This window comes from Populus alba, chromosome 13 (genome assembly GCF_005239225.2).
Source record: "Populus alba chromosome 13, ASM523922v2, whole genome shotgun sequence".
NCBI lineage: Eukaryota > Viridiplantae > Streptophyta > Magnoliopsida > Malpighiales > Salicaceae > Populus > Populus alba.
The window spans coordinates 378,378-402,005 of record NC_133296.1 but is presented as its reverse complement, the minus strand read 5'-3'; the positions used below and the strand labels follow the sequence as shown (position 1 = coordinate 402,005).

General features: G+C 36.9%; 2 protein-coding genes across 6 annotated transcripts; one reads left to right on the top strand and one right to left on the bottom strand.

Moving 5' to 3' along the window:
- Window positions 1-1,326: 1,326 nt before the first annotated feature.
- On the top strand, window positions 1,327-4,123 carry LOC118060910 (chloroplast stem-loop binding protein of 41 kDa b, chloroplastic). The gene is made up of 10 exons (XM_035074226.2): window positions 1,327-1,574; window positions 1,660-1,794; window positions 1,898-1,984; window positions 2,110-2,200; window positions 2,312-2,366; window positions 2,895-2,955; window positions 3,070-3,291; window positions 3,398-3,514; window positions 3,635-3,724; window positions 3,813-4,123. Exons 1-10 carry the CDS (start codon window positions 1,470-1,472, stop codon window positions 3,990-3,992), a joined length of 1,143 nt encoding a protein of 380 aa, XP_034930117.1. The 5' UTR covers window positions 1,327-1,469; the 3' UTR covers window positions 3,993-4,123.
- A 3,114-nt stretch (window positions 4,124-7,237) lies between these two features.
- LOC118060909 (uncharacterized) lies at window positions 7,238-23,458 on the bottom strand. 5 transcript variants are annotated; one of them, XM_035074222.2, is made up of 18 exons: window positions 23,300-23,458; window positions 22,166-22,721; window positions 21,421-22,021; window positions 20,205-20,345; window positions 19,141-19,334; window positions 18,842-18,972; window positions 18,414-18,701; window positions 17,733-17,840; window positions 17,121-17,375; window positions 16,682-16,822; window positions 16,274-16,582; window positions 15,712-15,885; window positions 12,864-13,764; window positions 12,466-12,707; window positions 11,425-11,529; window positions 8,455-10,479; window positions 8,142-8,367; window positions 7,238-8,006 (listed from the first exon to the last, which is right to left on the bottom strand). In XM_035074222.2, the coding sequence occupies exons 2-18, from the start codon at window positions 22,704-22,706 to the stop codon at window positions 7,375-7,377; spliced, it is 7,014 nt and encodes a 2,337-aa protein (XP_034930113.1). In that variant the 5' UTR covers window positions 22,707-22,721; window positions 23,300-23,458; the 3' UTR covers window positions 7,238-7,374. The 5 variants fall into 5 exon arrangements, with proteins under 5 accessions (XP_034930113.1, XP_034930114.1, XP_034930115.1 ...); XM_035074223.2 differs by having other exon boundaries at window positions 22,166-22,714; window positions 23,300-23,388; XM_035074224.2 differs by lacking the exon at window positions 20,205-20,345.
- Between the last annotated feature and the right edge of the window lie 170 nt (window positions 23,459-23,628).

Genomic DNA, 23,628 nt, shown 5'->3' with positions numbered 1-23,628 from the left:
CAAATAGATATACTCATTCTTAATTGAGTCCCAATTCCCAAACCATACATTTAATAAAAAAAATATCAAAGGAGAGTGTTGGCTCATATTTGTCTTGGAAAATGTCAATTTCTGCCGTGGGCAAGACATAAAGAGTAACTTATCCTTTAGTCTCTGGATTGTTTATATAATTATAACTTAATCCTTCATGTTTACAAATATATAATTTAACCCCTTTACTCTGGTTGATACAATTTTTATGTTCTTTTTGCATAATAGAATTACATCAATGCCCTTAAAAGAAAAAATATGTTTGTCTTCTATAAAGGAGTACTTTTGTCTTTTTATTTTATTTTGCACAATAAAACACTATCATATTACCTTAGAAATTAGAAAAAAACTGACTGATAATGAGGAATTTTTTTTGTCTTTTCATTTTTAGAAGCACAGATAAAAGAACTACTTTCCCTTTTGAGTTTATTTTCTTAAGCCTAGGGCCATAGGGTAATCTTGTTATTGTGTAATTGATCTTTTTGTTATTATTGAGGCGGGAAAAGGGCAGTTTAGTATTTATAAAAAAATATAAAAAAATTAGGGATGCCTGCTTAGCACGCGTCAGCACTCCACCATTTTTGGACGGCACGTGTGATTGATTCCAGGGATAAAACAAGTCATTTTAGGGTAGCGTTGGCTTTATCGTAGTGTCTCCTCTTATGAATATGTAACACATGCACTGAGAAAAACTTTGATTTGGAATCGGCAGACATTTCTTCTTCTTTCTTGCCTCGTCTTGGCATCTCCTTTATGGATATGTTTTAACATTTTTTTCTATTTAATTAGGTTACTTTGGATTTTTTGTTTGGTTTGCTTTTCTAGGATATTATTCTAGCTACACATGCAACCTTTTCTGATGCTGTTATTTAGACCTTTGTGATAAGTGATGTTCACAATAGAGTGATAGTAGGTTTCGGATGATTTTTTTCCTCTTTTTTTTTTCTTGGGTATGATATTAATGACTTTTTACTTTAATTGACTGTTGTAAAATATTTTTTTAGTTCATTTATTATTGTTTTTTATAATTTAAATTCAAATTATTAAACTATTCAATTTTATTGGTGATCGAGTTAATAAAACGAGTATAAGTTTTTTCTTGCTTTTTTTTAATATCATTATCATCAAGAGCATCCTTTTTGTATTCTCAAATATTTTTTACTGGTACATGGTGTCACACGGGTCACCGATACAGTAGGTTACTTAAACAGAACAAGAGGTCGTGATGTTGTGCATGAATGAGAGGCTGTGGATATAACCGAAGTGGAGTGGATGATTGAGTCACTGTCTTATCCTAAATTGTTAGAAACCAAGAAAAAATAAATAAAAGAAAAGGAAAGACGGGGCAGAACCAGAAACTTTCAAATTTCTGTTTCAAGAAACTTGGAAAGGCAAAGAGAGGATAGTAGTAGTAGAGACTAGAGAGGTACAAGCATACCATGGCTAGGTTGGCGGCTGTGCAGCAGCAAACTCAGCCTTCTTTCTCTCTTCTTCCTTCCTCTCTCTCTGACTTCAATGGCACCAGACTCCACTCTCAAGTTCAGGTATGTCTTTCTGTTTATCTCTTTATTTGCTTAAGATTAGTGTATGTCTAATAATGTCTTAACAGTTGTGTGCTTCTTCTTGCAGTGTAAGAGAAGGGTATGGCAGACAAAGGGAGCATTACAAGTTTCAGCATCAAGTTCCAAGAACATTCTTATAATGGGAGGCACTAGATTCATTGGTGTGTTTTTGTCTAGACTTCTTGTCAAAGAGGGTCATCAGGTAGTCTTATCCTTAGCTGTTTTTAGTATCTTCTTTCAATTTTTCACGTTTTGGAATCCATCAATTTTCAATGGAAAATAACTGTAGTGGTGCTTCTTGGCAGGTGACCTTGTTTACCAGAGGTAAAGCACCAATTACTCAACAATTGCCAGGTGAATCAGACCAGGATTATGCTGATTTTTCTTCCAAGGTATTTATTACCCTAATGGGGATGAAAAGACTCTTGCTTGTTATTGGTTTCATCTGTAAGGAAATGAAGGTGCTAGTGCTAGACTCAGTAGGTTAAGATGTTAGTTACTGATCATGATTTTCTAGATCTTGCATTTGAAAGGAGACAGGAAGGATTTTGAATTTGTGAAAACCAGTCTTGCTGCAAAAGGCTTTGATGTTGTCTATGACATTAATGGTATGCAATGTCTTATCAGCACATCTTTTCTTTGCTTTACAGCAATGAATTCTGGAAAAATGTTCTGCTATTTACTTCTGATACCTATTTATCTTTTCGAAATGTTTTTAGGCCGCGAGGCAGTTGAAGTTGAACCTATACTGGATGCGCTACCAAAGCTAGAACAGTAAGCTCTCAACAGTTTTTTTATGATTTTGTTTACCATTCTAGAAGTCATGTGCATGAGCATTTTATTGCTAGCTTTTATGGAGCCTTCAATTGGTCCTATGTCACTTGTTTCGAATTTCGGCATGGGTATGGGTTTGATTCATTTTCATGCATCATAAGATGATACAGCCACATCATAATGAAATTCCCTAAACCTTGATAGCTTCCATGCATCTCATGCAAAACCACATTTGTTATCTTCAACACAATTAGATGATACAGCCAATCTTTAATATTGCTACATAAGAGAAATTCAACATTTCAGAATTGCATGCTGCATAAGCATCTCAGTTCTTCGGCAGAAATTCAATAGAAAAACTCTTGTTTAATTACATGCTCAAAATCTTGTCTTTTCTATTTAAATATCATGCAGGTGAAATTGGATGAATTATAGTTAAGTTATAAGAAATCAGGAAACTTTACAAACTCTGTAGCCTTTCCATAACTGCTGCTGTCTTTGGAAATCTGAAGTTCTGTTAATTCCCAGGTTCATATACTGCTCTTCAGCTGGAGTTTACCTCAAATCTGATCTTTTACCGCACAGCGAGGTAGGTCTGATAGCAGTACTTATGAAACTCATTGAACAATCGCGAAGAACAGGTTTTCTTTTTCTGAATCTTCTGGTAACATATCTCTTCTAACTAGGTATTGTCTGGTTACAGAAAGATGCAGTTGATCCAAAGAGCAGGCACAAGGGAAAGCTTGAGACAGAGAGCTTACTAGAATCAAGGGGCGTCAACTGGACTTCTATAAGACCAGTCTACATCTATGGGCCCTTAAACTACAACCCTGTTGAAGAGTGGTTCTTTCATCGGTTGAAAGCAGGCCGCCCGATTCCAATTCCCAACTCAGGAATTCAAATGACTCAACTTGGTCATGTAAAGGTAAGAAAATCTTCGATTCCATCATGCATTTCAGTTATTCTGAAAGCCACTTTGGCACGAGTAACATGAAAGCAAGTTTCTGACCTGATGAGTTCAAAATTCCCAGGATTTGGCAAAGGCTTTCATTCAGGTTCTTGGTAATGAAAAGGCCAGCCAGCAAGTATTTAACATATCAGGAGAGAAGTATGTCACCTTTGATGGATTAGCAAAGGCATGTGCGAAGGTAATTCTTGATTATGCACTACTGACTATATACTAGGTAGTTAAAGTTTTGTAGCTCTTTCTGTGGCTTTTTTGCTGAATTAACGTATCTGACAATATCGTTTGATCTTTTTTCTCTCAGGCTGCTGGGTTCCCAGAACCTGAGATTGTTCACTACAACCCTAAAGATTTTGACTTCGGGAAAAAGAAGGCGTTTCCATTCCGTGACCAGGTAATTTCTGACAGAATTTTCGATGCCCAATTAACGTTGTTAGCTTAAAACATGGTAACAACTACTTTCTGTTTTGTGTTTAATGCAGCATTTCTTTGCCTCGATTGACAAAGCAAAGCATGTTCTTGGATGGGAACCCGAATTCGACCTCGTGGAAGGTCTTGCAGATTCTTACAACCTTGACTTTGGCAGGGGAACATACAGGAAAGAGGCTGATTTTTTCACCGATGACCTGATTCTAGGCAAGAAACTTGTTCTTCAGGCCTAGATCATTCATCTTCTTTTCTTCACCTGTTTCCTTTCCTTCTGCTATCTATTTTTCTTCTCCCCTCTTCTCTGTATTCTATTTGTTTCCAAATTTTCCCGCAAGTTCAACAATAACAACAAGAAGTTGAAATAGTTGCAATATAAAAATGAGACTCAAACGAGACCAAAGAAAACGAATATGCAAGAAACATAAGTGGATGATCAACTGCAACTGAGACTGCTGTTAAGAAATTTGTAGAAATACTTCAGTACAAGTGGATGATATATCAACAAGCCTGCACTTATGACATTGCTAATCACATGTTTTTGGAAGTAATTCTGAATACAGTTTAGAAAAGCCTATCACATTTTCAGCATTCATAATCAAGCTAAGATGAGCAGCAGGTCACCATAAAAAGTTTCCAACAATTGACTCTATGAGCTCTCCTGACAACTAAAATCATGGTTAAACAATTCGCACTTGCCCTAGTGCAATATTCCAGCAGTCACTGTCTTAGCAGAACAACAATAACAGAAGTTGATGCTCTTTTTTTCCCAGTGGAAATGATTTTTCTTGCTAATGTTTCAATTCAGAAATAAGAGTAAGGATCACAAAAAACATTGAAGCTATGATCAATGGAACAAAGCAAACATTAGAGTCAATGCAGCAGCCAGGCAAGATCATTTTATTGCATTCATAATATTCAATCAAATTCATACAAAAGAATGCGTAATAGAGTGGTGCTACGTGTTTCAAAACTTACATTCTGAATACATATTGAACTCTCTGCATCGTCACGGTCTAATTACTGGATGTGTCAGGAAACTACTATTTCTTCTTTCAAATCTCACAAGATTCTTAAATACTGTATTGTCTTTCAGATTGTAGATATCCAATTCGTTCTCATTATTATTAGTATAACTTCACCTTTCTTGTTAAGAGATGATGGCTTCAACCACTTTGGTGATGATCCTAAATCTTTACTGATGAGACACCTCCAGGATTCCTGCACTCCATATTCTTCCATTTCATACTCTCCAGTTTGAACTAGTCCTTCCGATACTCACAAGGCTAATTGGTCAGATACTATCCTCCGACCTCGTCCATTGTTAAATTCAAGAAAGCTGTAGCCGCCTAGTTTTAGTGACCACATACGCACTCCAAGAAATTGGACCATAAATCATTGCTGTTGTTACGATCTCTTGAGCCTATTACAAATCAATGCTCCTCATGTAATTTTTTTTTTTTTGGAGTTGATGTTCATCAAAAGAAGGAAATTCTACTTGGTTTTATCTCCTACAAAGAATAAGATTATGGACGACGCCTAATTTCTGAAACAAGTAACAAGACATTACTGAGGACAAATATTGGTACGTAATGCAAAAGATTTGATGTCAAATGCCCAATTTTGACACCCCGAAGTGTAATGGTTTAATCTAATCAACTCTGTATTCAACTACTTGATTGGTTCAGGATCTTTCATGGCAGGTAACAGATAATAAGCTCATAATTTATTCATCATAATGTTTTGTACAAGCATATACAGGCTTCGACACGAGTAGCGGGATTATCGGTTGCGTTCTCATCAGGATTTGCTAAGCTAGCCTCCCACTTTTGATCCTCCATGCTCAAGACTAGGATTGGAAGAAAACGTACACAGCTTTCAAGAGAGCTAAAAACATGTGCGGGAGGGAGAAGAGAATTGAATAGCAGAAAACTACCAAGACAGGAGAGTGACCATTGGTGAGAAAAAGCAACACCATGACAGCTGAAGTAGAAAAATGGACTTGCTAAGTCACCTTGGAAATGGCCTGTGTTGACATTACCATAAGGAAATTGCATCCATTAACAAAGCAAAATTTATCCTGATAATAATATTGAAGATATTCGTCATAGAATTATTTAAAAAAAGTCTGCAAAAACAACCCAACAATTGAAGCTACAAGAATTAGTTCTTCCTATTCACCTTCAAAATGCATAATGGAGGCAGTGCTCCCTCTATTGCACCAACAGTCACAATTAAGTGATTGAACTTTCAGCATATGTAGATGTTCTCCACTCCATCCTCTCTTCAAATGCCATAAGAGTCTTGGATGAATTAACTTTCATATTGTAGAAGACTAGTTCCTTTTTCCAAGAATATCCTCCAAGTACAAGCTGCCCTTTCTTTGTGAGTGTCAACGGCTCTATGAACGGGTAGTGCGGCCACAAATTAATGCTACACATTCGAGTCCAGGACATTGAAGAGATCTGCACTTAGAGTCACTTGGACCTGTACATGAATGTGCACGCCTGAGGGCTTAAACACAAGTAAAGACACCACTTTAAACTAACAACCAAGATTAATGATTTCTTGGCCCTGTCTTGTATGTAAATATCTTAAACTTCCGATTCCCGAGGGCTGTGAAAATCCTCGCTCACATGTTAAACTCGATATGGAATTCTTTCAACCCCATATTGTCTCATTTCCATAGCCAATAATGTGGCTGAAAATGATAGCAATATGCACGAAGATCCCCTCTCAAGCAAGCCACACTAAAACAGTGACTTTCCTGCCACTTGGAAGGAGGCTGTGGCACTTCCATGGATTCATCCTTCAGGTCAAAACGTAACATCTTTTTAAGCTTTGAATTAAACCGTGTGTATTAAGTAATTTGAGGAAAATCCAGGATGCACAATGGCCTTGTGTTGGTCATTTAATAGGTCCTCTACGCATTTGGTTTCCCCTCCATATGCTTTTCAATTTGCTTCTACTTTTCAATCTTCATACGGCTGAAGTGGAACACGTGATGAAAGGCCATCACTGGTCGTGACTGGTGAGCGATGCTCGTAGATCCCATGAGGTGCTGACATGGACAACATGCCTTGTTAGCGACCATAGAATGTTGACCGATTTTGATCAACACTTGTAGCAAAACTCCCACTGAGCAAAACACCCATTTGTACAGTTCAATGCCTTGAACATGTGTTCAGCTTGAAGACATCAGGTAACATTTAGGGAGGAAGAGACGGAATGGCGGAGATTAAGAAGACAAAAGACACATCTCCATGTATTTAAATTCCAAAACTTTACTCTTCAACCAACCAGATTTCTATCTCGTCTATCCTAAAACACTAATCAAGCACAACCACACAACCTTAAAAACATTTCTAGACAATCTTCTTAATACTTGCAAAGAACTTAGATAACACAGAAAATTGACTGATGCCACTCTCAAAGCAAAGTCTGAAAAACATTTCAAACCGCCAGATATGGTGAAACTGAATGATTAAAAATGAACTTGTAAATAAACCTAAGTGAACCATTAACCTATGTACAGCCACAAATTCTGCAGCAAAAATGTTCGCAACACAAAGAGCTCTCATGAACGTAGTACTCCATGTATACACAAAACTATACATATCAATCATCATCTGACAAACAAACAACCTCGCTTGTTGGGTTTGTCAGCACACTATTTAGCATGCTAAGCTTTAGTTGAGCCAATGGGTTTGAGTCAGAAATCAAATCAGTTGGTGGGGGGGAACTCCAGGCCTGAGTTGCATTTGTACTCGTTTGATTATCTATATCCATTAAAGATTCATGTCCCTGGAGAGATGTTATAGAAGGTGAGATTCCCATGCTTTCACCACTATTTGTTGTGGTCTGAGTACTTGATTGTTGTGCAGTTGCAGGACCTCGTGAAGGAATTACAGAAGGTGTGGGAGAAGTTGTTGATACTTGTTGACTTTGCATCCCGCGTGCTGAAGGTCTAAAATGTTGCAGGTGTGGGGCAGGAGCTCGAATCTCATTACTGATTCGGAGATTGCTTGTGGCAGGAGAGATGGAGCTGATGTGTGGTGGTCTGGTAGGGGTACTTGAGTAACGTCCTGAGCTATGAACAACCTGTTGTGGTGGGGCACTAGGGGAAGATGTTGGAGTTGTTTGCAGACTAGCTGCTGGAAGACCAGTTGAATATGAACCAGTAACAATACAAGGCCGAGCAGTGGGTTCCAATAGCTGAAGCTGCTGCTGCACGATACTAGAGTTTATCTCTGCATGCCACCGACATTTGAACCAAGTTTAGGTTCCAACCAATCAAGACTCAAATGGATTCCTAATTATGTTTTCACGATTCATCTTTGCCTTGATATTAATTCCATATTTTCATTTTAAAGAATATTACCAACCTTGCTGCCTGACAGGGGTGCTAGATGCCTTATTATCCATGCACTTGCTCCTGAATGCCTCGGCCAAAATCTTGTTCAAGAAAACTTTGTTTTGATTGTCAGCCATCTCTTTCTTCTTACGGAGGAATTCAGATTCTATCTCCTGAAGTTTAATATCATGCTTTCTACGAATTTGAGCAACAACCTCCTGTATCTCCTTCTCGCAATCAGATTTCAGCTGCAGCTTCTGCAAAAGAGAAAAGATAAGGAATTCAAATACAATGGTCAAAAACCAAAATCACACAGAATACAACTGGGTAAAAAGGAAACAAACTGTATCTTCATGGATCTTGATTATTTGTTCTGTTTCTCTGCATATTCTATCTAATTCATTCTGCAATGGATCTTGAGACAAAGATACAGGCATTCGAACAGCGGGTGCAGTAACAGGACAGTTACTAATTATAGAAGTGACAGGTGCAGTCATTGTGTTTGAGATACGCGTCCCTGATTCACCAACAGCTATTGAATTAGCAGGCGCATGTTCTGCAAATGAAGTTGTAGGCTGCGAACCAGCAGAGAAGTCCATGGATGGTAACAATTCTGTGACAGGCACATCACTATGAGAATGATCAGAAGCTACAAAAGGTTGGGATGCCAAAGCATCAACTTGTTGGAAAGCAATCTGGTTATTACAAACTCGTGCAACTCTATCTTGCAATCTAGAGGATTCAGTTGGTTGGCCATTATCAGAGGCTACAACGTGCATACTGTCAATCTCTAGCCGATTGTGGCCAACCCCCACTTCACGAACTCCTGATGGATCCACCTCATGCTGCTGGTTAACAAAATTGTTTTCAGGCACTCCTAATCGAACCTCTCCAGTTTGCTGGCTGACTGCCACCATATCATCAAAGTGAGGCTCTTGATTAAGAATACACACCACTCCATTCCACTGATCAACTTCAATGGCATTATCAGATACCATGCCAGATACTCCATCTTTCTCCATAATTCTGTTAACATCCTCTTCAGCTTCCAGAGAAGCAGTTTCAGGCGCTTCCAATAAAACTTCTCTGACATCCATGCATGAAGTGGATCTGGCGTAAGGTTGTCCTTCAGATGGTGAAGGATTTACAGAAGCAGCATTCTCCAGGCCACCAGTGGAAGTGACTATCCCAGTCGCACCCAGTGAAAATTCTCTATCAGGCACCGTTAACATAACTCTATCAGAACCTTTTTCAGATGAAGATTTATGAATGGTGTTCTCAGGACCATCACTGGAGCAGTTAGCCTCAAGTACTCTCAATGTAACCTGTAGATCAGGGATTTGTTCTTCACATGGAAATGAATTCGCAGACATGACATCCTCTGAAACACCCCTCACAGTTGCAGTCTGAGGCACTTCCAAGGGAACTTCTCTGTCAAGCATGCTGGATATGGCCCCATCAGAGCTCGGTTTGGATGTAGCTAATACCCCAGGAAGTACATCCTCACTCGAACTCACAGTTTCAGGAACTTCCAGTGGAACATCATCTGGCATGCTCCGGGATCGTTCGGTAGTCTGTTCTTTGCAACAAGAATTCCAAGTGACAAAGTTTTCTTGATTATAACCAGACTCATTTGCAGTTGGTTTCATTATTAATTCAGCATGTGCCCAGGACTTAACTCCTTTAATCCATTGAGCCTTCCTCTCTTGTAACTTGTTCCTTGTAGCCAGTTGCAATTCCAAAAGATTATTAAGACACATATCCATCTGCCAGTTAAGATCTTCAAACTTTTTTGCATAAACATTATCCAGTACCTTAAGTTTATCTGTTCTCTCCAAAATATTACTGTGTAAACGAATAACAGCTGCCTCTGTTCTGTGCATATGTTCAAGTTCTGCCTTCTCTTCCTCGTACTTCTTTTCGAACTTTTCCATTTCTTCTTGTTGCCTCTGCAATAGCTTCCTCATCTGTTTGTCACATTTCTTTTCAATATCTTTGATACTTTTTGAGTAATCTTTTTGTGCCAATCCTAGATGGGAAACGACCTGATCAATGGAGAGTTCCTGGCTAGGTCTCAGGTTTTCAACCTCTATTCTCCCCTTTTGCATGTTTGATGGTGTTGACAGTGATGATCTTCCATTTGACTGATTCTTGCTGTGATCTTCAGTTGAAAACTCTGCAGCTTTAGGAGATGTGGCCACCTTATAAATCCCTGTATGATGAAGAAATGCTTTCTTCAGACATCGCAACTTTGAATAAACAAAATCTGCCTCATCTTTCTTGCAACCAAAATTCAGATGCTGTTTTGCAAGTGCAAGTGATTCTTTGTGACCAAGTTTGTGCTTTAGCATGGCAGCTGAAGTCCAGCACTGCCATTTGAACATCAAAAAATAAAGCAGGCTGTCAGCAAAAGGTAGCGAACATTTAAGCATGGACCTACTGACACAGTTTACAAGTAAGGAAAAAAACAAATGCTCTGTAATTCTCACAGATGCAGAAATGCTCAGGCACGTACACATAAATGAGTGCAGAAGCACCAGAAAGGTAGGTGTGAGGAGATAAAAAAGAATATAATTCATTGACACTGTTATATCCTTCCTATGAAACAAAAAGAGGATGTAGTAGAATATGAAAAACATTTTTTTTCTCCAAAATAATCAGATTTCATAACTTCCAACCTCAATTCAGATGAAAAGTCCACTCTGTATTCCTTCACTGCACTAAAACAACCACCTTATTCACAAAGAGAATAAAAGGAGCATTCAACAAAAAGCATACTAGCATGTTTGGTTAGATTATTTTTTCAAAAAAAAACACCTCCCATATGTTTCCTCAATATTTCAGGTCATATACTTGTATCTCTAGCAAGCCATCCTCTTTTTAGTTACTATGTGCTATTGTTTTAGATCTAAGGTGAAAAACTGACCACAGCAAAGGATACTTGAAACCAGCTTGTCAATTTTTGAAACTCGATCATTGTGAGATTGTTAAAGACAAAACAGTCACATTGAAAAAACAGGAATGAACTGATTTGGCAAAGGAAGATAACACAGCCATACATTTAAAGATCTTTCAAATTCAAAACCAACCGAGAAGATATTGAAACTATTGCAAATGGAATGGACATTTGTGAATTCTCCTTAACAGAACAGGCATGTTAAACCATCAATGATCCAACATGATAGGACAATGGTAAGGCACAGTTTTATAGTGGTGACTAACTAATTATATTTTAATCAGAGGGTGAAATATTTGCATCACAAGTAAATAAAAGATCAAAAAGCAGGGAAATATACAAAAAAGAAGGTTCTAACCAAGGATATCAGAAATGCCTGTAATATGCTAGCTGGTTCTCTACTGATATGGTGATTATTCAGCACATATTCCAGAAATCGTTCCACCATGACCTTGACATTTTCCTGAAACAACAGTGAAACATATCAACATAATGACATCTTAGATGAAAGACTGCTGCATAAGCTTGAGATCATTTATGAAAATATTGATGTTTGCTGATCCATGACCCAGAAACCTCCAACAAATTCATAACTGCAGAGTAGCCAAAGAAATGTACGCATTTATTAAAGTAAAAGAACCCATCAAATGCAGTAAACATATTACTTCCCTCACTTTTGGCAGAGTGCAGATAAAATCTGGTTAGTTAAAGTATTGGAAAGATATGCAAACTAGAGCCAGAGAGGGTTTTCCTTTATTTTTAAAGTTTTCCTCGTTCCTTCAGAAGTGTTTCTTTGCATTAAAAGAGTCGATCAAAGAAAGGAAGCAATGTTACTTTGTGGCCCATGAAATTTGCCTCTCACAATCTAAGTAAAACACTTGAGGAGACAGAACAAAGATGGCAGATCATCATTATCAGAATGCTTAAAAACAAAAAATAACATACAAAATTTCCTACTTCAATGGAGGACAAGGAACAAAAATTATGATGCCATTTAGAAAAGAGCAAATTAACAAAAAATAAAATTCAAACACAATATTTGATGGTGATGATATTCAATTTCAAGTAGTAATTCAATTAAATCAAAATTCAACAGTGTAACAATGCAATGCTCCCTAGGCTTAGAAATTCATAGTATGTTTATCTTATTAAGACCTCGAACACTTATTCAATAGTTTGGCAATCGTAGGGAAAATTGCAAGGATGATAACTTGCACGCACAAAAAAAGGTAATGTATTTGCAGGATTTTTATTCTTCTTTATTTCTGTCTATAAAAATCAATTCTGGAACCACCAAGAATAGCACTGGATAGGCAGACCCAATATACCATATCAAAGATTGCAGCATTATGAAAATATGTTAGAGAAACTAACTTCTTCAGAGGGATGAGATACATACTGGGAGTTGCAAAATGTCACTAAGTTTTGTTATCTCTGGCTTCAGAATGAGATGGAGACTCTTCTCTGAATCATGCAAATTCATTCTTTCATTATACTCAACCTTATTAGCTTTTAGTACCTCTGATGAATTACTATTCGAATGTCTGAAGTTGGAAACATGATTTGTAGCAGTAGTGTTCAGACGGCCAGTTGAACTTGGCAGGAATTGAGACTTATTATGCACTGGAGCTCCAGAAGTTCCTGCAGAAATAGAGACAGTTTATGAAAGTAAATTAAGAAAAAATTGAGGAAATCCCACAATGATTGCCACCCGATACTCTGACAAGAGAACCATCTGCGTGTACAGGATAAGAAACAAACCAAAATAGTTAATCAACAGTGAAATTAACCATTTACCTATTAGAGCAGCTTTTAGAGAAGGTGAATTAGTGCTATTGTTGGCCACTTTATTGCGCTTCTTTACAACTTCATCACCCTCAACTACAGGATTCTTCTGTATATCGTCAGCATATTGAACCCTTTTTCTGTTCCTCTGAGACAAACCAGAACTATATTTCCACTCTGGCTGTTTTCCCTTAAGCAGTTTTTTCCAAAATATATGAGGCAGCTCTTCATCCAACAATTGAATTTTTCGCTCACCGTGCAATGGAAAATTAGTAGTATATCTTCCTTGATTTTGTTTAACTTTCAAAATTATTGAGTTACTTGGAGTATTATCTTTTCCCTTCTGAATTATTATGGTTCGGAACTCTTGGATAACATCTTTCAAATGTGATTGCTCAAACAATGTATTTCCACTCGAGGCAGTGTCATTGCCACAATGGAACTCTGATAATTTTTCAAAGAGATACGAAGCCCCCCACATAAGCAGCATGTGACAAACAACCTGGCTTATACTGTGTAAACTACTCTCAAGTGTCTTATCTTGCCTTGCAATGATTAGAACTTTTTCTTCCACAGTGCAAGAAGAGTATAGACGAAATATATTTATCTGATCAAACTGTGAATGTAATGTTATTTTTTGCAGGCTCCTTATATCAGTCATCGGGTTCCAATCGCTAGCAAATATGATGACAGTATCCACAGATGAAAGTTTGATGCTGGAACTACAAGCACGGGTTTCTAGTAAGAACACAAACCTCCCTTCCTGATGATTATTGAAGAACTTCAAAGCAGATTGCTTCCTTGAAGGGAGTACATGCTCATCAACACGTTCATAAGAACCCTGGCCAAATCTTTGACGCACAAAGTCATCCAATATATCACCAATATTATCCTTTCCAGAACCTCCACTAGACTGCAAATCAAAACCAATGTGTGAGTGTGAAAAATATGCTCAGAAAAATATGAGTAAGAAAAAATGTACCAAGGTAAGAAAAAACATATGGATAAGTGCAAGGAATAGTAAAACAAATATCTGGTCTGTTTGCAGAGGTCATCAAGATGACAAATCAGACAGAATCTTTTTAAAGTATCAAAATGATCATAAGCCATGATGTAGAAAGCATTCTTGATATAAAAAAACGTGAGCAACAATTTCATATTAAATATGAAGTATCTTCACAAATGCATATGATCAAATTGAGAGTGAAATCAGAGAAAATGGACCCCTCTAACATGGCTTTTTTGGTTAAAGTTAAACTATGCTCGAGAGTTTGAGATGGGAATCAGTGAAAAATGGTCTATACAGGAAATTCAGTGTAAATATTAGAGTTGCATCCTCGTTCTTTATGTCAAGGATTTTAATGCTTACCTCATATTGCAAGGGCATAACAATGTCCAACTCCAGCTAAGTTATTTTGATCTTATAAGGGGAGACGGAAAACTATTTTGCTGCTTGAAAAAGCCAAGCAGTGTTTTAGGGCAGCTCATATGCATTATAATATACCTATTGGCCTGTACCCTCTGGTGTTGTTTAATGGATTTAATTAATCTAATAACTATTAATATTTAAATTCAACATTAAGAATCTCCAATCAGAAGAGGCATCATCCCCCACGCCCCCCCCCCCCAGGAAAAAAAATACAAAAGAAAAAAATCCCAAATCCACTACTCCAGTCAACAAGGCTAATGCATCAGAATCCAAAAACCTTAACTTCATCACTTCTAGCTTTAACTATGACCCAAATCATACTCCTCTACACATATATAAACTCCAAAACTACACATAATTCAGTCAATTAGCCACTAATTATCTTTGCTACCCGATCTAAAAGGTTAACACGCCATTGAAAACTTCACATTAGACACGGTTGACAAGTTTGCAATAAACATGCTACATTAACATTCATGAGAATAGATGATATTTATTGATAATACTTTAAAAAAAAATAATAATAAAACTTCATTCAACATAAATTTGAAAATATTTTTCATAAAGCTTCTAATATATTAATTCTAAAAAATATATAAATAAAAAGTTGAACAAATCCGATGAAGATTACATGACCCATGACTAATAAAAGGATTGGCAAGAATATTGATCTGAAAATAGCTATCACAAAAAATTATTATTAAATATCTTAAACCCAGGAGTACACATACACCAATCTAACAGAATACAACAATGTAAAAAAGCTGAGAAGGTTATTACCATAAATCTTCAAATAAACAGTAGGATCTTAATATCAGAAGGAAAAATTGAAGAATGAAGCTTCATTTTGTTGAAAACACTTGAGAAAAATAAATGGAAACGTGAAGAATGGTTAAAGAAGGTTGTTGGCGGGGAAAAAAGGCCAAAACCTAGGTTTTTATAGCATAACAGCTGTTTCCATTATGTAAAAAGTCATAGCAGTTGTAATGGAGTGGAATGAAAAATAAACGGAGTTGAAAAGCCAGTTGTGAAACAGTAACAGTTTGCCTGAATCCGATTCAGATATGTAAACTATCCTGTTTTAATTCCATGATTGATTATCCATTTCAAAAGACCAGTTGTTCAAGTAATTTCTATAAAGCAAATTAACATAATTATTAGCTTACTTTTCCTCAGAAGATAGCCAGAACATAATGCAAAAACTACTGGTCTGTTTCTTGGATGAAAGTCAATGTAAGAACTTTGTCTATTACTCCAATACTAATAGGACTACGGTGCTGAACCGATGGACATAAATATTCAAAACAATCATCATATAGTAGCTAACAATACTTTCAAATGCATGAAATCAAGACTTTGAAGCAAAAAATATCACATGCAGAAGAACTTTTTAAAAACAAAAATGATATCAGTAGATGGTAAACCGTGTACCTGAAAAAGGACCAGAACTCTTAATCCTCTCTCTTTTATGCTGAAAAGCATCTCACCCAGGAGTTGCAGCTTGCCACTTGCTTTTATTCCAATATCTAAAATTTCAGCTTCTTTTCTGTCTTTCGTTAATGAAATTTGTAGCGATGGATTCATGATGTAGGGATGATCGCAGCACTGTCCACAATCATTATGCATGTATTAATTGCTATTGTAAATGCGCAGGTACAATCTACTTTCTATCTATCTCATTGGCAATTGTAAATAAATCATAATTGTAGCAGATACAAAAATCATATAAACCAAATCAATGGGTGACATCTCCATGATGGAAGAAACTGTTGAGAATTTTAAACCCATAGTTAACCAAAACTATGATCAATAAATCATGGTTTTCTGATAATTCCAAAACAAGAAATTGGCCATACCAGATTATGAATAACTGAAAACAGAAATAAAAAGAGAATTTCTAAAGCTTGTGTAATCATGTTCAGGGGTTTAAGAGTTTCCAGAGTCAAAAAATACCCAATGATATAGATTAATTTTATAGGTGAATTAGCCCAACCTTGCGACAAGAGATAAGAATATCGCGGAGGGCACCAACAGGATCATTCCTTCTTGAGGACGAGCAAAGTGCTAAAGATTTTGAAAGTAAAGTGGCACAATACTGCTCAAGCTGCATGGGGGATAACTGTACAGGAACCCAATATTCTTTAAACCTTGAGGGGTCTGGTCTGGGACCGTTTGCAATGTATTTTGACAACTGGTCCTTCAAATTGCCAGTCTTAGGGCTTAAATTAGTTACCAAATCTTCAATGCCATTTAGATCACTCTGATGAACAAGCAGAGACAGCAGGTGCTCAGTGATGCCATCCTACAAATCCAGTACATTGAATAAGGCACCTATAAAAGGGTTGTGGAGGCCAAAAATAAGGCACTGGATGGACAAAAAGAAGCACACATATGCACACACCTTAAGCTGACCATTTACAAGGAGAAGCCGCATAGCAGTCCTTAGCATCTTAATTTGTTTAAAATGTGAAAATATTCTAGAGCTCTGGCACTCATCCACTATTACAGCTTCCCATTTCATTGATTCAAGCACATTTAGATCCTGCAGAACAATATAGAGGTCAGTGATAAATGCCATAGCAAATCAACCAATAAGAGTCTCCATAATTGGCAATAATTTTTTTTATTAGCAAGTACAGTAGCATAGACCTCTCTTTCTTTCTCTTCTCTTTTCTTTTTCTATCACAATAAATTGCATGAAATCATCATGTATGTCACACTACAGAAGCAGCGTGAACGGCCTCCCAGCATGATCAGTAGGGTATATTATCCCAAGGAGAACTTAATAAGCAATCAAATTAACATGAGAACTGATCTCCCAAATAATCATGAATGCTGACCTCAATAATAACTTCTGGTGATGTTAAAAGTATTTGAAACATAATGCAACCGCCTTCACTGTAAAACTCCAACTTCCTAATACTTTTCCGTATGTCTTTGTTTCCGTGATAAACCACAGCATATAGAGATGGCGCCAGACGAAATAACTCTTCTTCCCATGAATGAAGTGAAGCAGAAGTTGTGATGATGAGAAAAGGCCAAGAGGCATTGGATGACAATGACAAAATAAAAGAAATCACCTTTGTGATTTGTTCCTGCAATAAACTCGTCATAACTATCCACATGCAATTAAGATAATCACAAAAACTAATGATCATCTGAACCTTGTCAACAATCTTTCTCAACTACCGTGGTAGAGTGTCAAACCACTATAGCATGATAAATTGAATGTTTCCAAGAGGAGGGGGTAGGTGTAAATCATAAAAAAGAAACATACATAGTAGGTTTTAGATAAGAACATAAATCGTATAGACAAAAATATCATTTGATTGCATTTCAAAATGACCCAAATCCGATCTTTTAACTAACAGACCATCATTTGACCATCTTTTTCAGAAATTAAGTATTAGATTCACCGACAAGCCTGCATCAAAGAATAACTGATCACATACCTGATCATTGATAAGAACAGCATTCTCTCCCTTGAGCCAGTAGTCACGAAGATAGTTGACAAAGTCCAGATGGTTATAATCAAATTCAGGTGAACCTCCAGCTGACAACTGCAACAATTTAACCAATGAACGCTTTTTCATCATGAGTTTCTGCAGGTAATTAACCGCAAACCAACAGGCCAGGATTTATATGACAGAGAAGAAAGCTAACATGTGCCACAATCTAAAACTGGGAACAAAACGAAAATTAACCACATTAATGAATGCATACAAGTGCATAAAATCACAAGAAGCAAGATCAATAAGATATCTCTTTTGGTTTTTTCCCTCACAAGACTAAGGATATTCTCCATAACATCGACATCACTTACCTTTAATTAGCAGGAAAAGATTCTATTATTGTTTGTATTTCATATGAAGACTCGTTTTGCATGAATTTACCTTGCAGGCAAAGTGGTTGACTAGTAACAATCTTTTGAGGGAACATGCTAAAATAGTCAGAATTTTACAATTGCCACCTTTTTTTATAGTTTTGCATTTCAAGTGTAGAATCTGCCAAAAAAAACTTTAAAGCTTTTACCCAGATAAATATGCATCTATAGTTATGAATACTGCATGAGTTTGAATAAAAAAGACTTCATAAAATAAAATATATGAGTTCTCATATTCAACCATGCACACCTTATCTATTATAGATAAATACTCAGCTCCTTTTGCCTTCACAAGACGATTTTCATAATCTCTCATGAGGCTCTGAGCTTCAGGTGAATTCATGAAAGGAGCAATCTCCAACTCCCAGGTTGCATGCTCATAATCCAGGCCACGCCATTTAACAAGCCACTCAAATTGGCATGCTAGAATATTGCCAGCATGGTGACTGAAATTCTCTACGTGCTGGTTGGGAAACATTACTGATCGCTTTTGAAGCATGTGATGTGGCACAATCCATTCTTGCTTCCACTTTCTGACCTGAACATTAAACTTCTCATAAGAGGAAACACTGACACGCATAAAGGAAATGAAATGATTGTTACTTTGTGTCCATTCATTATAAAATTAATGATCCAACATAGACACAAAAATACAAGCACAACAATTAAAATCAGAACCTGGTTTTTTTGGTTGAATTTTGCTAGAAGTGAAGGAGCTTCAAGGATCAATTGATTCTCCGGCAACCAGCGATTATGAACATGAGCAAGACCTTTGTATTTAACATAAAATTGCTTCTGCCTTTGCACTCCTAACATAAATATCATCATACAAGAAATTCATACCATGAGTTGCACAATCTTCTCAACTTTAGAAAATAATTTGCAAAGGAGAATGAATACCGCAATTGCAGGAAACTTATAAACTTATTCAAATGGTTCAAAATAAAACTGAAAAGTTATAATAACATTTCACATACCATTGTCAACTGCCACCTCCACTTCACTGGCATCCCAAATTGACTCTATTCCCTTTGAAACTGAATGCATACCAAACTCAATCTTCTTCCTAACACATGCAAGACAGTGCCAAACTCCAAGGGGAACATCCCCTAAAGGAGGATCTAGACAAGAAAGATGGTAGCTTCTTTTACAACCTTGTCCATCACAACACCTGAAATTGGACATGGCAAAACAATATAACAAAATTCATCCTATAAACACTGAGCTTCAAAGTAAAAAAACATGTAAACTTGTGTTCACAAGCAATGGAGGCTTCAAGTTTGATAAACAGTTGAGATACCTGACCTAGCCCTAGGCAACCTAATAGTAAAATGGAATTATAGAAAAACATGAACCTCAGCAGATAAAGATATTTTGAGATATTCCCTAGCACTCCACTACCTAAATCAATTGTTTAGGACCTCCAGGAACTGTTACTGGAAAATAGCTACTATGAATAGCAGCTTCCTCCATACAGAATAAACGATAGCATAAACTAGGTTGGTTTAAAATAGGTTTCAGATTAAAAATTGAGCATGCTGAGAAAAGGGAGAAAATAAAGATGCAACAACTAAAGCAAAACTTTGGGTTGGTATGCAAACACCAAAAAGAATTAGGAGTCTACACTGACACCACCAAAGAGAAAGAAGTTACTGAATTATGTTATTTTGATTCTAAATTCTGTATATTCTAGAGTTTAGTGGAAACCTAATCTTTTCATGAATTTGTCCAAGGAAACTTAACACTATCTGAGAATCTTCAATTAAGGGGCAGAATCAGGGTTTCATCAAAGGGAGAGCCAAAATAAAAGAACACAGCTAGGATGACTTTCAAAATGAGTAAACTTAGAAGCACAAAGGTGAAAATATGATCTTTTCTTTTTCCTTTTTCCTTTTTTCTTTTTTCAGGGGGGGGGGGGTACTTAATTATTATGAAAAACTGAAACATTCAAGGGTTAAATTTAGCACAAGGCAACAGAGACCAGTCACATGGTGATATAGAGCGAGAAGGAGTTCCAGGGTGAGGTCTAACTGTTACGCACAGGAGCTTTCCACCAAGCTTGCAGATGACACATGTATTTGGGTCGCCATCGAACTGAGAATATAGAGAAGACTTTTTAAGATGCAAGTCCGTGATGCATGGTTCTGCAGGTCCCGCAGAGACATTGGCTTCAATTCCCCCTCTATCCTAATTCAACACATCAAAATGATTACAATATAGATGAGGGGAAATGTTGAGTCATGGGATAAAATAAATAATTATTCACAACTTTTCATGAATTGCCTACTTGCATGGGATGCATGAAAAATCACCAATAAGATAAGAAATCAAATGATCTTAGAGAAACAGCTGGATCTGAAGAGAGACAGAGGGACAATAGTCTTCACAAAAGACAATAATAAATCATGAAAAGAAACAGTAAGAAAATTAAGCCACAGCTCATCAATTATCAGCACAGACCATGAATCTTTTTTATCACATTAATTATGTAATCCTCTAAACCTTGAATTCAAAACTATTACCAGTAAAGGCCAGAAAGAAAGGGTAAAGCAGTACACATGACATGCAGATGAGAGTGAAAAAGGAAACAGAGCATGAAAGGAAGTGGACGACACTTTTTGGACTGTAAAATGGAATGCAGATTCCAACAAATACAGAAAATCATCACTGAGATATAAAACCAAAAAAAAAAAAAGGCGCCAAGGTCACTACTCAACTCCAAATTAATATTGCACTTCTACTACTTATCCACTATTTCACTCCCGTGCTTAGCAAGCCTTTTTGCCCTTACCAGCCAATTTGTCATGGCATCATCTAAACATAGCATAATACAGTAGACCCCAACAGGTAAAGAGGCAATTATTTTTTATCAAGGACTCAATTGCCAACATAGATATAAGTTGTTAGACAGGGATGGAATTACTTTTACAGTAGAGGCCTGGGAGCCATGGCACCCCTCAAACTTTAAGTTCAAAGTTTATTACTAAAATTTTGAATTTTTTTAATTAAACCCTCACAGTTAAAGCTTATTTCTTAGAAAATATCTGCTTTGCACCCATACTTCGCCAAACTTTATATTTTAATTCTGAATTTTTTTAAGTATATCCTTGAAATTAAAACACATTTCTTAGAAGATATGTATTTTGCACCCACGAAAATTAATTATACCCTTCCTTTATCTTCCTTGGTAGTCCATCATCAAAATAATCAACACCCCAAGCAATAAAAACAAGTTAATGAATTTGTGCAAGTCAAACCTTTGCCTTTTGGAAGATGTAGCGCACTTCGCCACGGAATCAGTTCTGCCGTTCTCATATGGAGCTGCATCAGCAACTTTATTTGAAACCATTGTTGTAGCATCAGAATTCAAGTCCTCAATGCTTCTTTTTCGTTTAAAAGGCATCTCCTTGTAACCACTCTCCACCTCAGTATCAACCCTGGGTGTCCTATTAACTGTCAAATCTACCAACTCTGCTGGCAATTGTTCTTGTTCCATTTGAGCAACATCATTCACCGGCTCAGGGAAAGTTCTTTGAGCTGACAGCAGCACACTGTCATCACTCTTCAGATCTTCCCTGCTGTCCCCTTCTTTAAATTGATGGTCTTTTTCTGAGAATGTGAGCTTCTGGCTTTTAAGTGGAGATTTTGGTCCACCATTATTTTCCAACACCTCTTTTACAGGTTCACTTGCAATGGAATTTCCTTCCAAATTTTTCTCAGAATCTCTCAAAACACACCTATCTATCAATTCTTCCACCTTCCTTTGACTGCATTCACTGCCCCCATTAACATTCTCAGAAGCACCATCTCTGCAATCATTGCCATCAGCATTCTTGTTCTTCATCTCCTCACAACGACCTACCAAGTCAAGCAGAAAAGTATAAGAATGATCACGTCCTGCAATGCTGCAGATTTTGCAATACATTTACTAGTCATGAAGAAAGATTCGAAACAATTAATAGACAGATATTAAGAAAGAATAAAGAACAATTACTAGGCTACCTTCCAGATTAGCTTTCTTTTGTTGTCGTTTGAACAATGCCTTGTAAGCACGAGCATCCATTCTCTTTGTTTCAACCAGAACAGCTTTGATCACATGTTTCTTATCGTTTCCAACATCTTTAGTTTCAAGCTGTTTCACACTCTTCTCTTTCTTCTGCTTTTTCTTCATAACTGAAGAGCTTGATTTTTTGCCAGACTTCTTTGAACCAGAAGAACTAGATGAAGATTGATTCTTACCCCTCTCAGACCTTCTCAGAGGACTCGACAAGATTTGCTTCTCAACTAATCTCTCGGATTTCCTCGTAGCTGGAGGAGCCGTAGGGGTCTGCTTCTCAAGACGTTCAGACTTCCGAGTGCTTGAAGGGCTTGGAGTTACATTTTTCTTTGATGATGCTTCTCTCACCGACCTTCTTAGACCAGACTTATCAGATGGAGTGCACAGACCAGTTGATGACCTGCTAGCGATGCTTCTCCCTTTTACATCATTGTTTTTGCTTTCCTCAGCCTTAGCTTTGCGACTAGCTTTAGCATCATTTCCCATACTGTAAGCTGTAAACTACAAAACATGACACAAGATCCCACTGAATCAATCAGGTGAGGCTTATCGATGATGTTTTATGAGTAATCGAGCAAACAACAGTCAAGCAACCCTACATGGCTAATAAATCCCCCTCTTTTCTAGGTATATCCAACCCCGCCAAGAATATACTAGAAATTCAAGCAATCTTACAACATGCAGCACACCTCTTAACCACAATATCTCGTTTCGCTCCAATAGAGTGGACCCTTTTACGATGCCTCACTCATCTCTTGCAACAGTACGAGAAAAATACAAAAAAAAAAAAACTCTCCCAAATTCTTAGAATTTCCAAACAGGATACTTTCATAAAGAAAAAATAAAAATCAAGGGCTCACAAGATATAAACAATGTACATTTAGGGCTGCATCAGTATACGGTACAATTACATTCATGATCATTAGACCACAAAACCCTAATGGAATAATCAAAAGCAAAGACACCGAGATTATCCTAAACAAAACCCTAATTAAGTGAAAATTTTAATTTTTTTCATGTTTAGATCAAGAACCCCGAGAGAAGAAGAAGGGATTAACGCGATAAGACTTCTGATTTACCGGAATGAGAATCGTCGCCGGGTTTAATTTTCCGGCTTCATGTGATTTCCAGAATCTTCAATTACCAAGCGGAAATATAAATTAAAATAACCAGTTACTCCACTATTTATCTAGAAAGAACCAACTCTATTTTAGTCCCCAGACTTAATCGACCCTGTAGCATTGTTATTAAACCTTGTCCGTCCAGGCATGTAGGCAGATTTAATCTAGTATAACCCCATCAAAACCCATATTAACTCACCACCTAGTTTATTTAATCAAAACCTATTGAATTTAAAAAACAAATTCATAGCAACATTATTTTGATTTTAAAAAGACATTGTTCACTC

Bases quoted from the DNA above. Each gene is read 5' to 3' on its own strand.
- LOC118060910 (XM_035074226.2), top strand. From the start codon at position 1,470: ATGGCTAGGTTGGCGGCTGTGCAGCAGCAAACTCAGCCTTCTTTCTCT. The intron at 1,575-1,659 runs GTATGTCTTTCT...TTCTTCTTGCAG, and splicing joins GACTCCACTCTCAAGTTCAG to TGTAAGAGAAGGGTATGGCA. The intron at 3,292-3,397 runs GTAAGAAAATCT...CAAAATTCCCAG, and splicing joins CTCAACTTGGTCATGTAAAG to GATTTGGCAAAGGCTTTCAT.
- LOC118060909 (XM_035074222.2), bottom strand. From the start codon at position 22,706: ATGGGAAATGATGCTAAAGCTAGTCGCAAAGCTAAGGCTGAGGAAAGC. The intron at 20,346-21,420 runs GTTTGACTTGCA...GAATTAGGATAG, and splicing joins ACATCTTCCAAAAGGCAAAG to AGGGGGAATTGAAGCCAATG. The intron at 15,886-16,273 runs GTTGGGCTAATT...GATTGTGGACAG, and splicing joins TTCTTATCTCTTGTCGCAAG to TGCTGCGATCATCCCTACAT.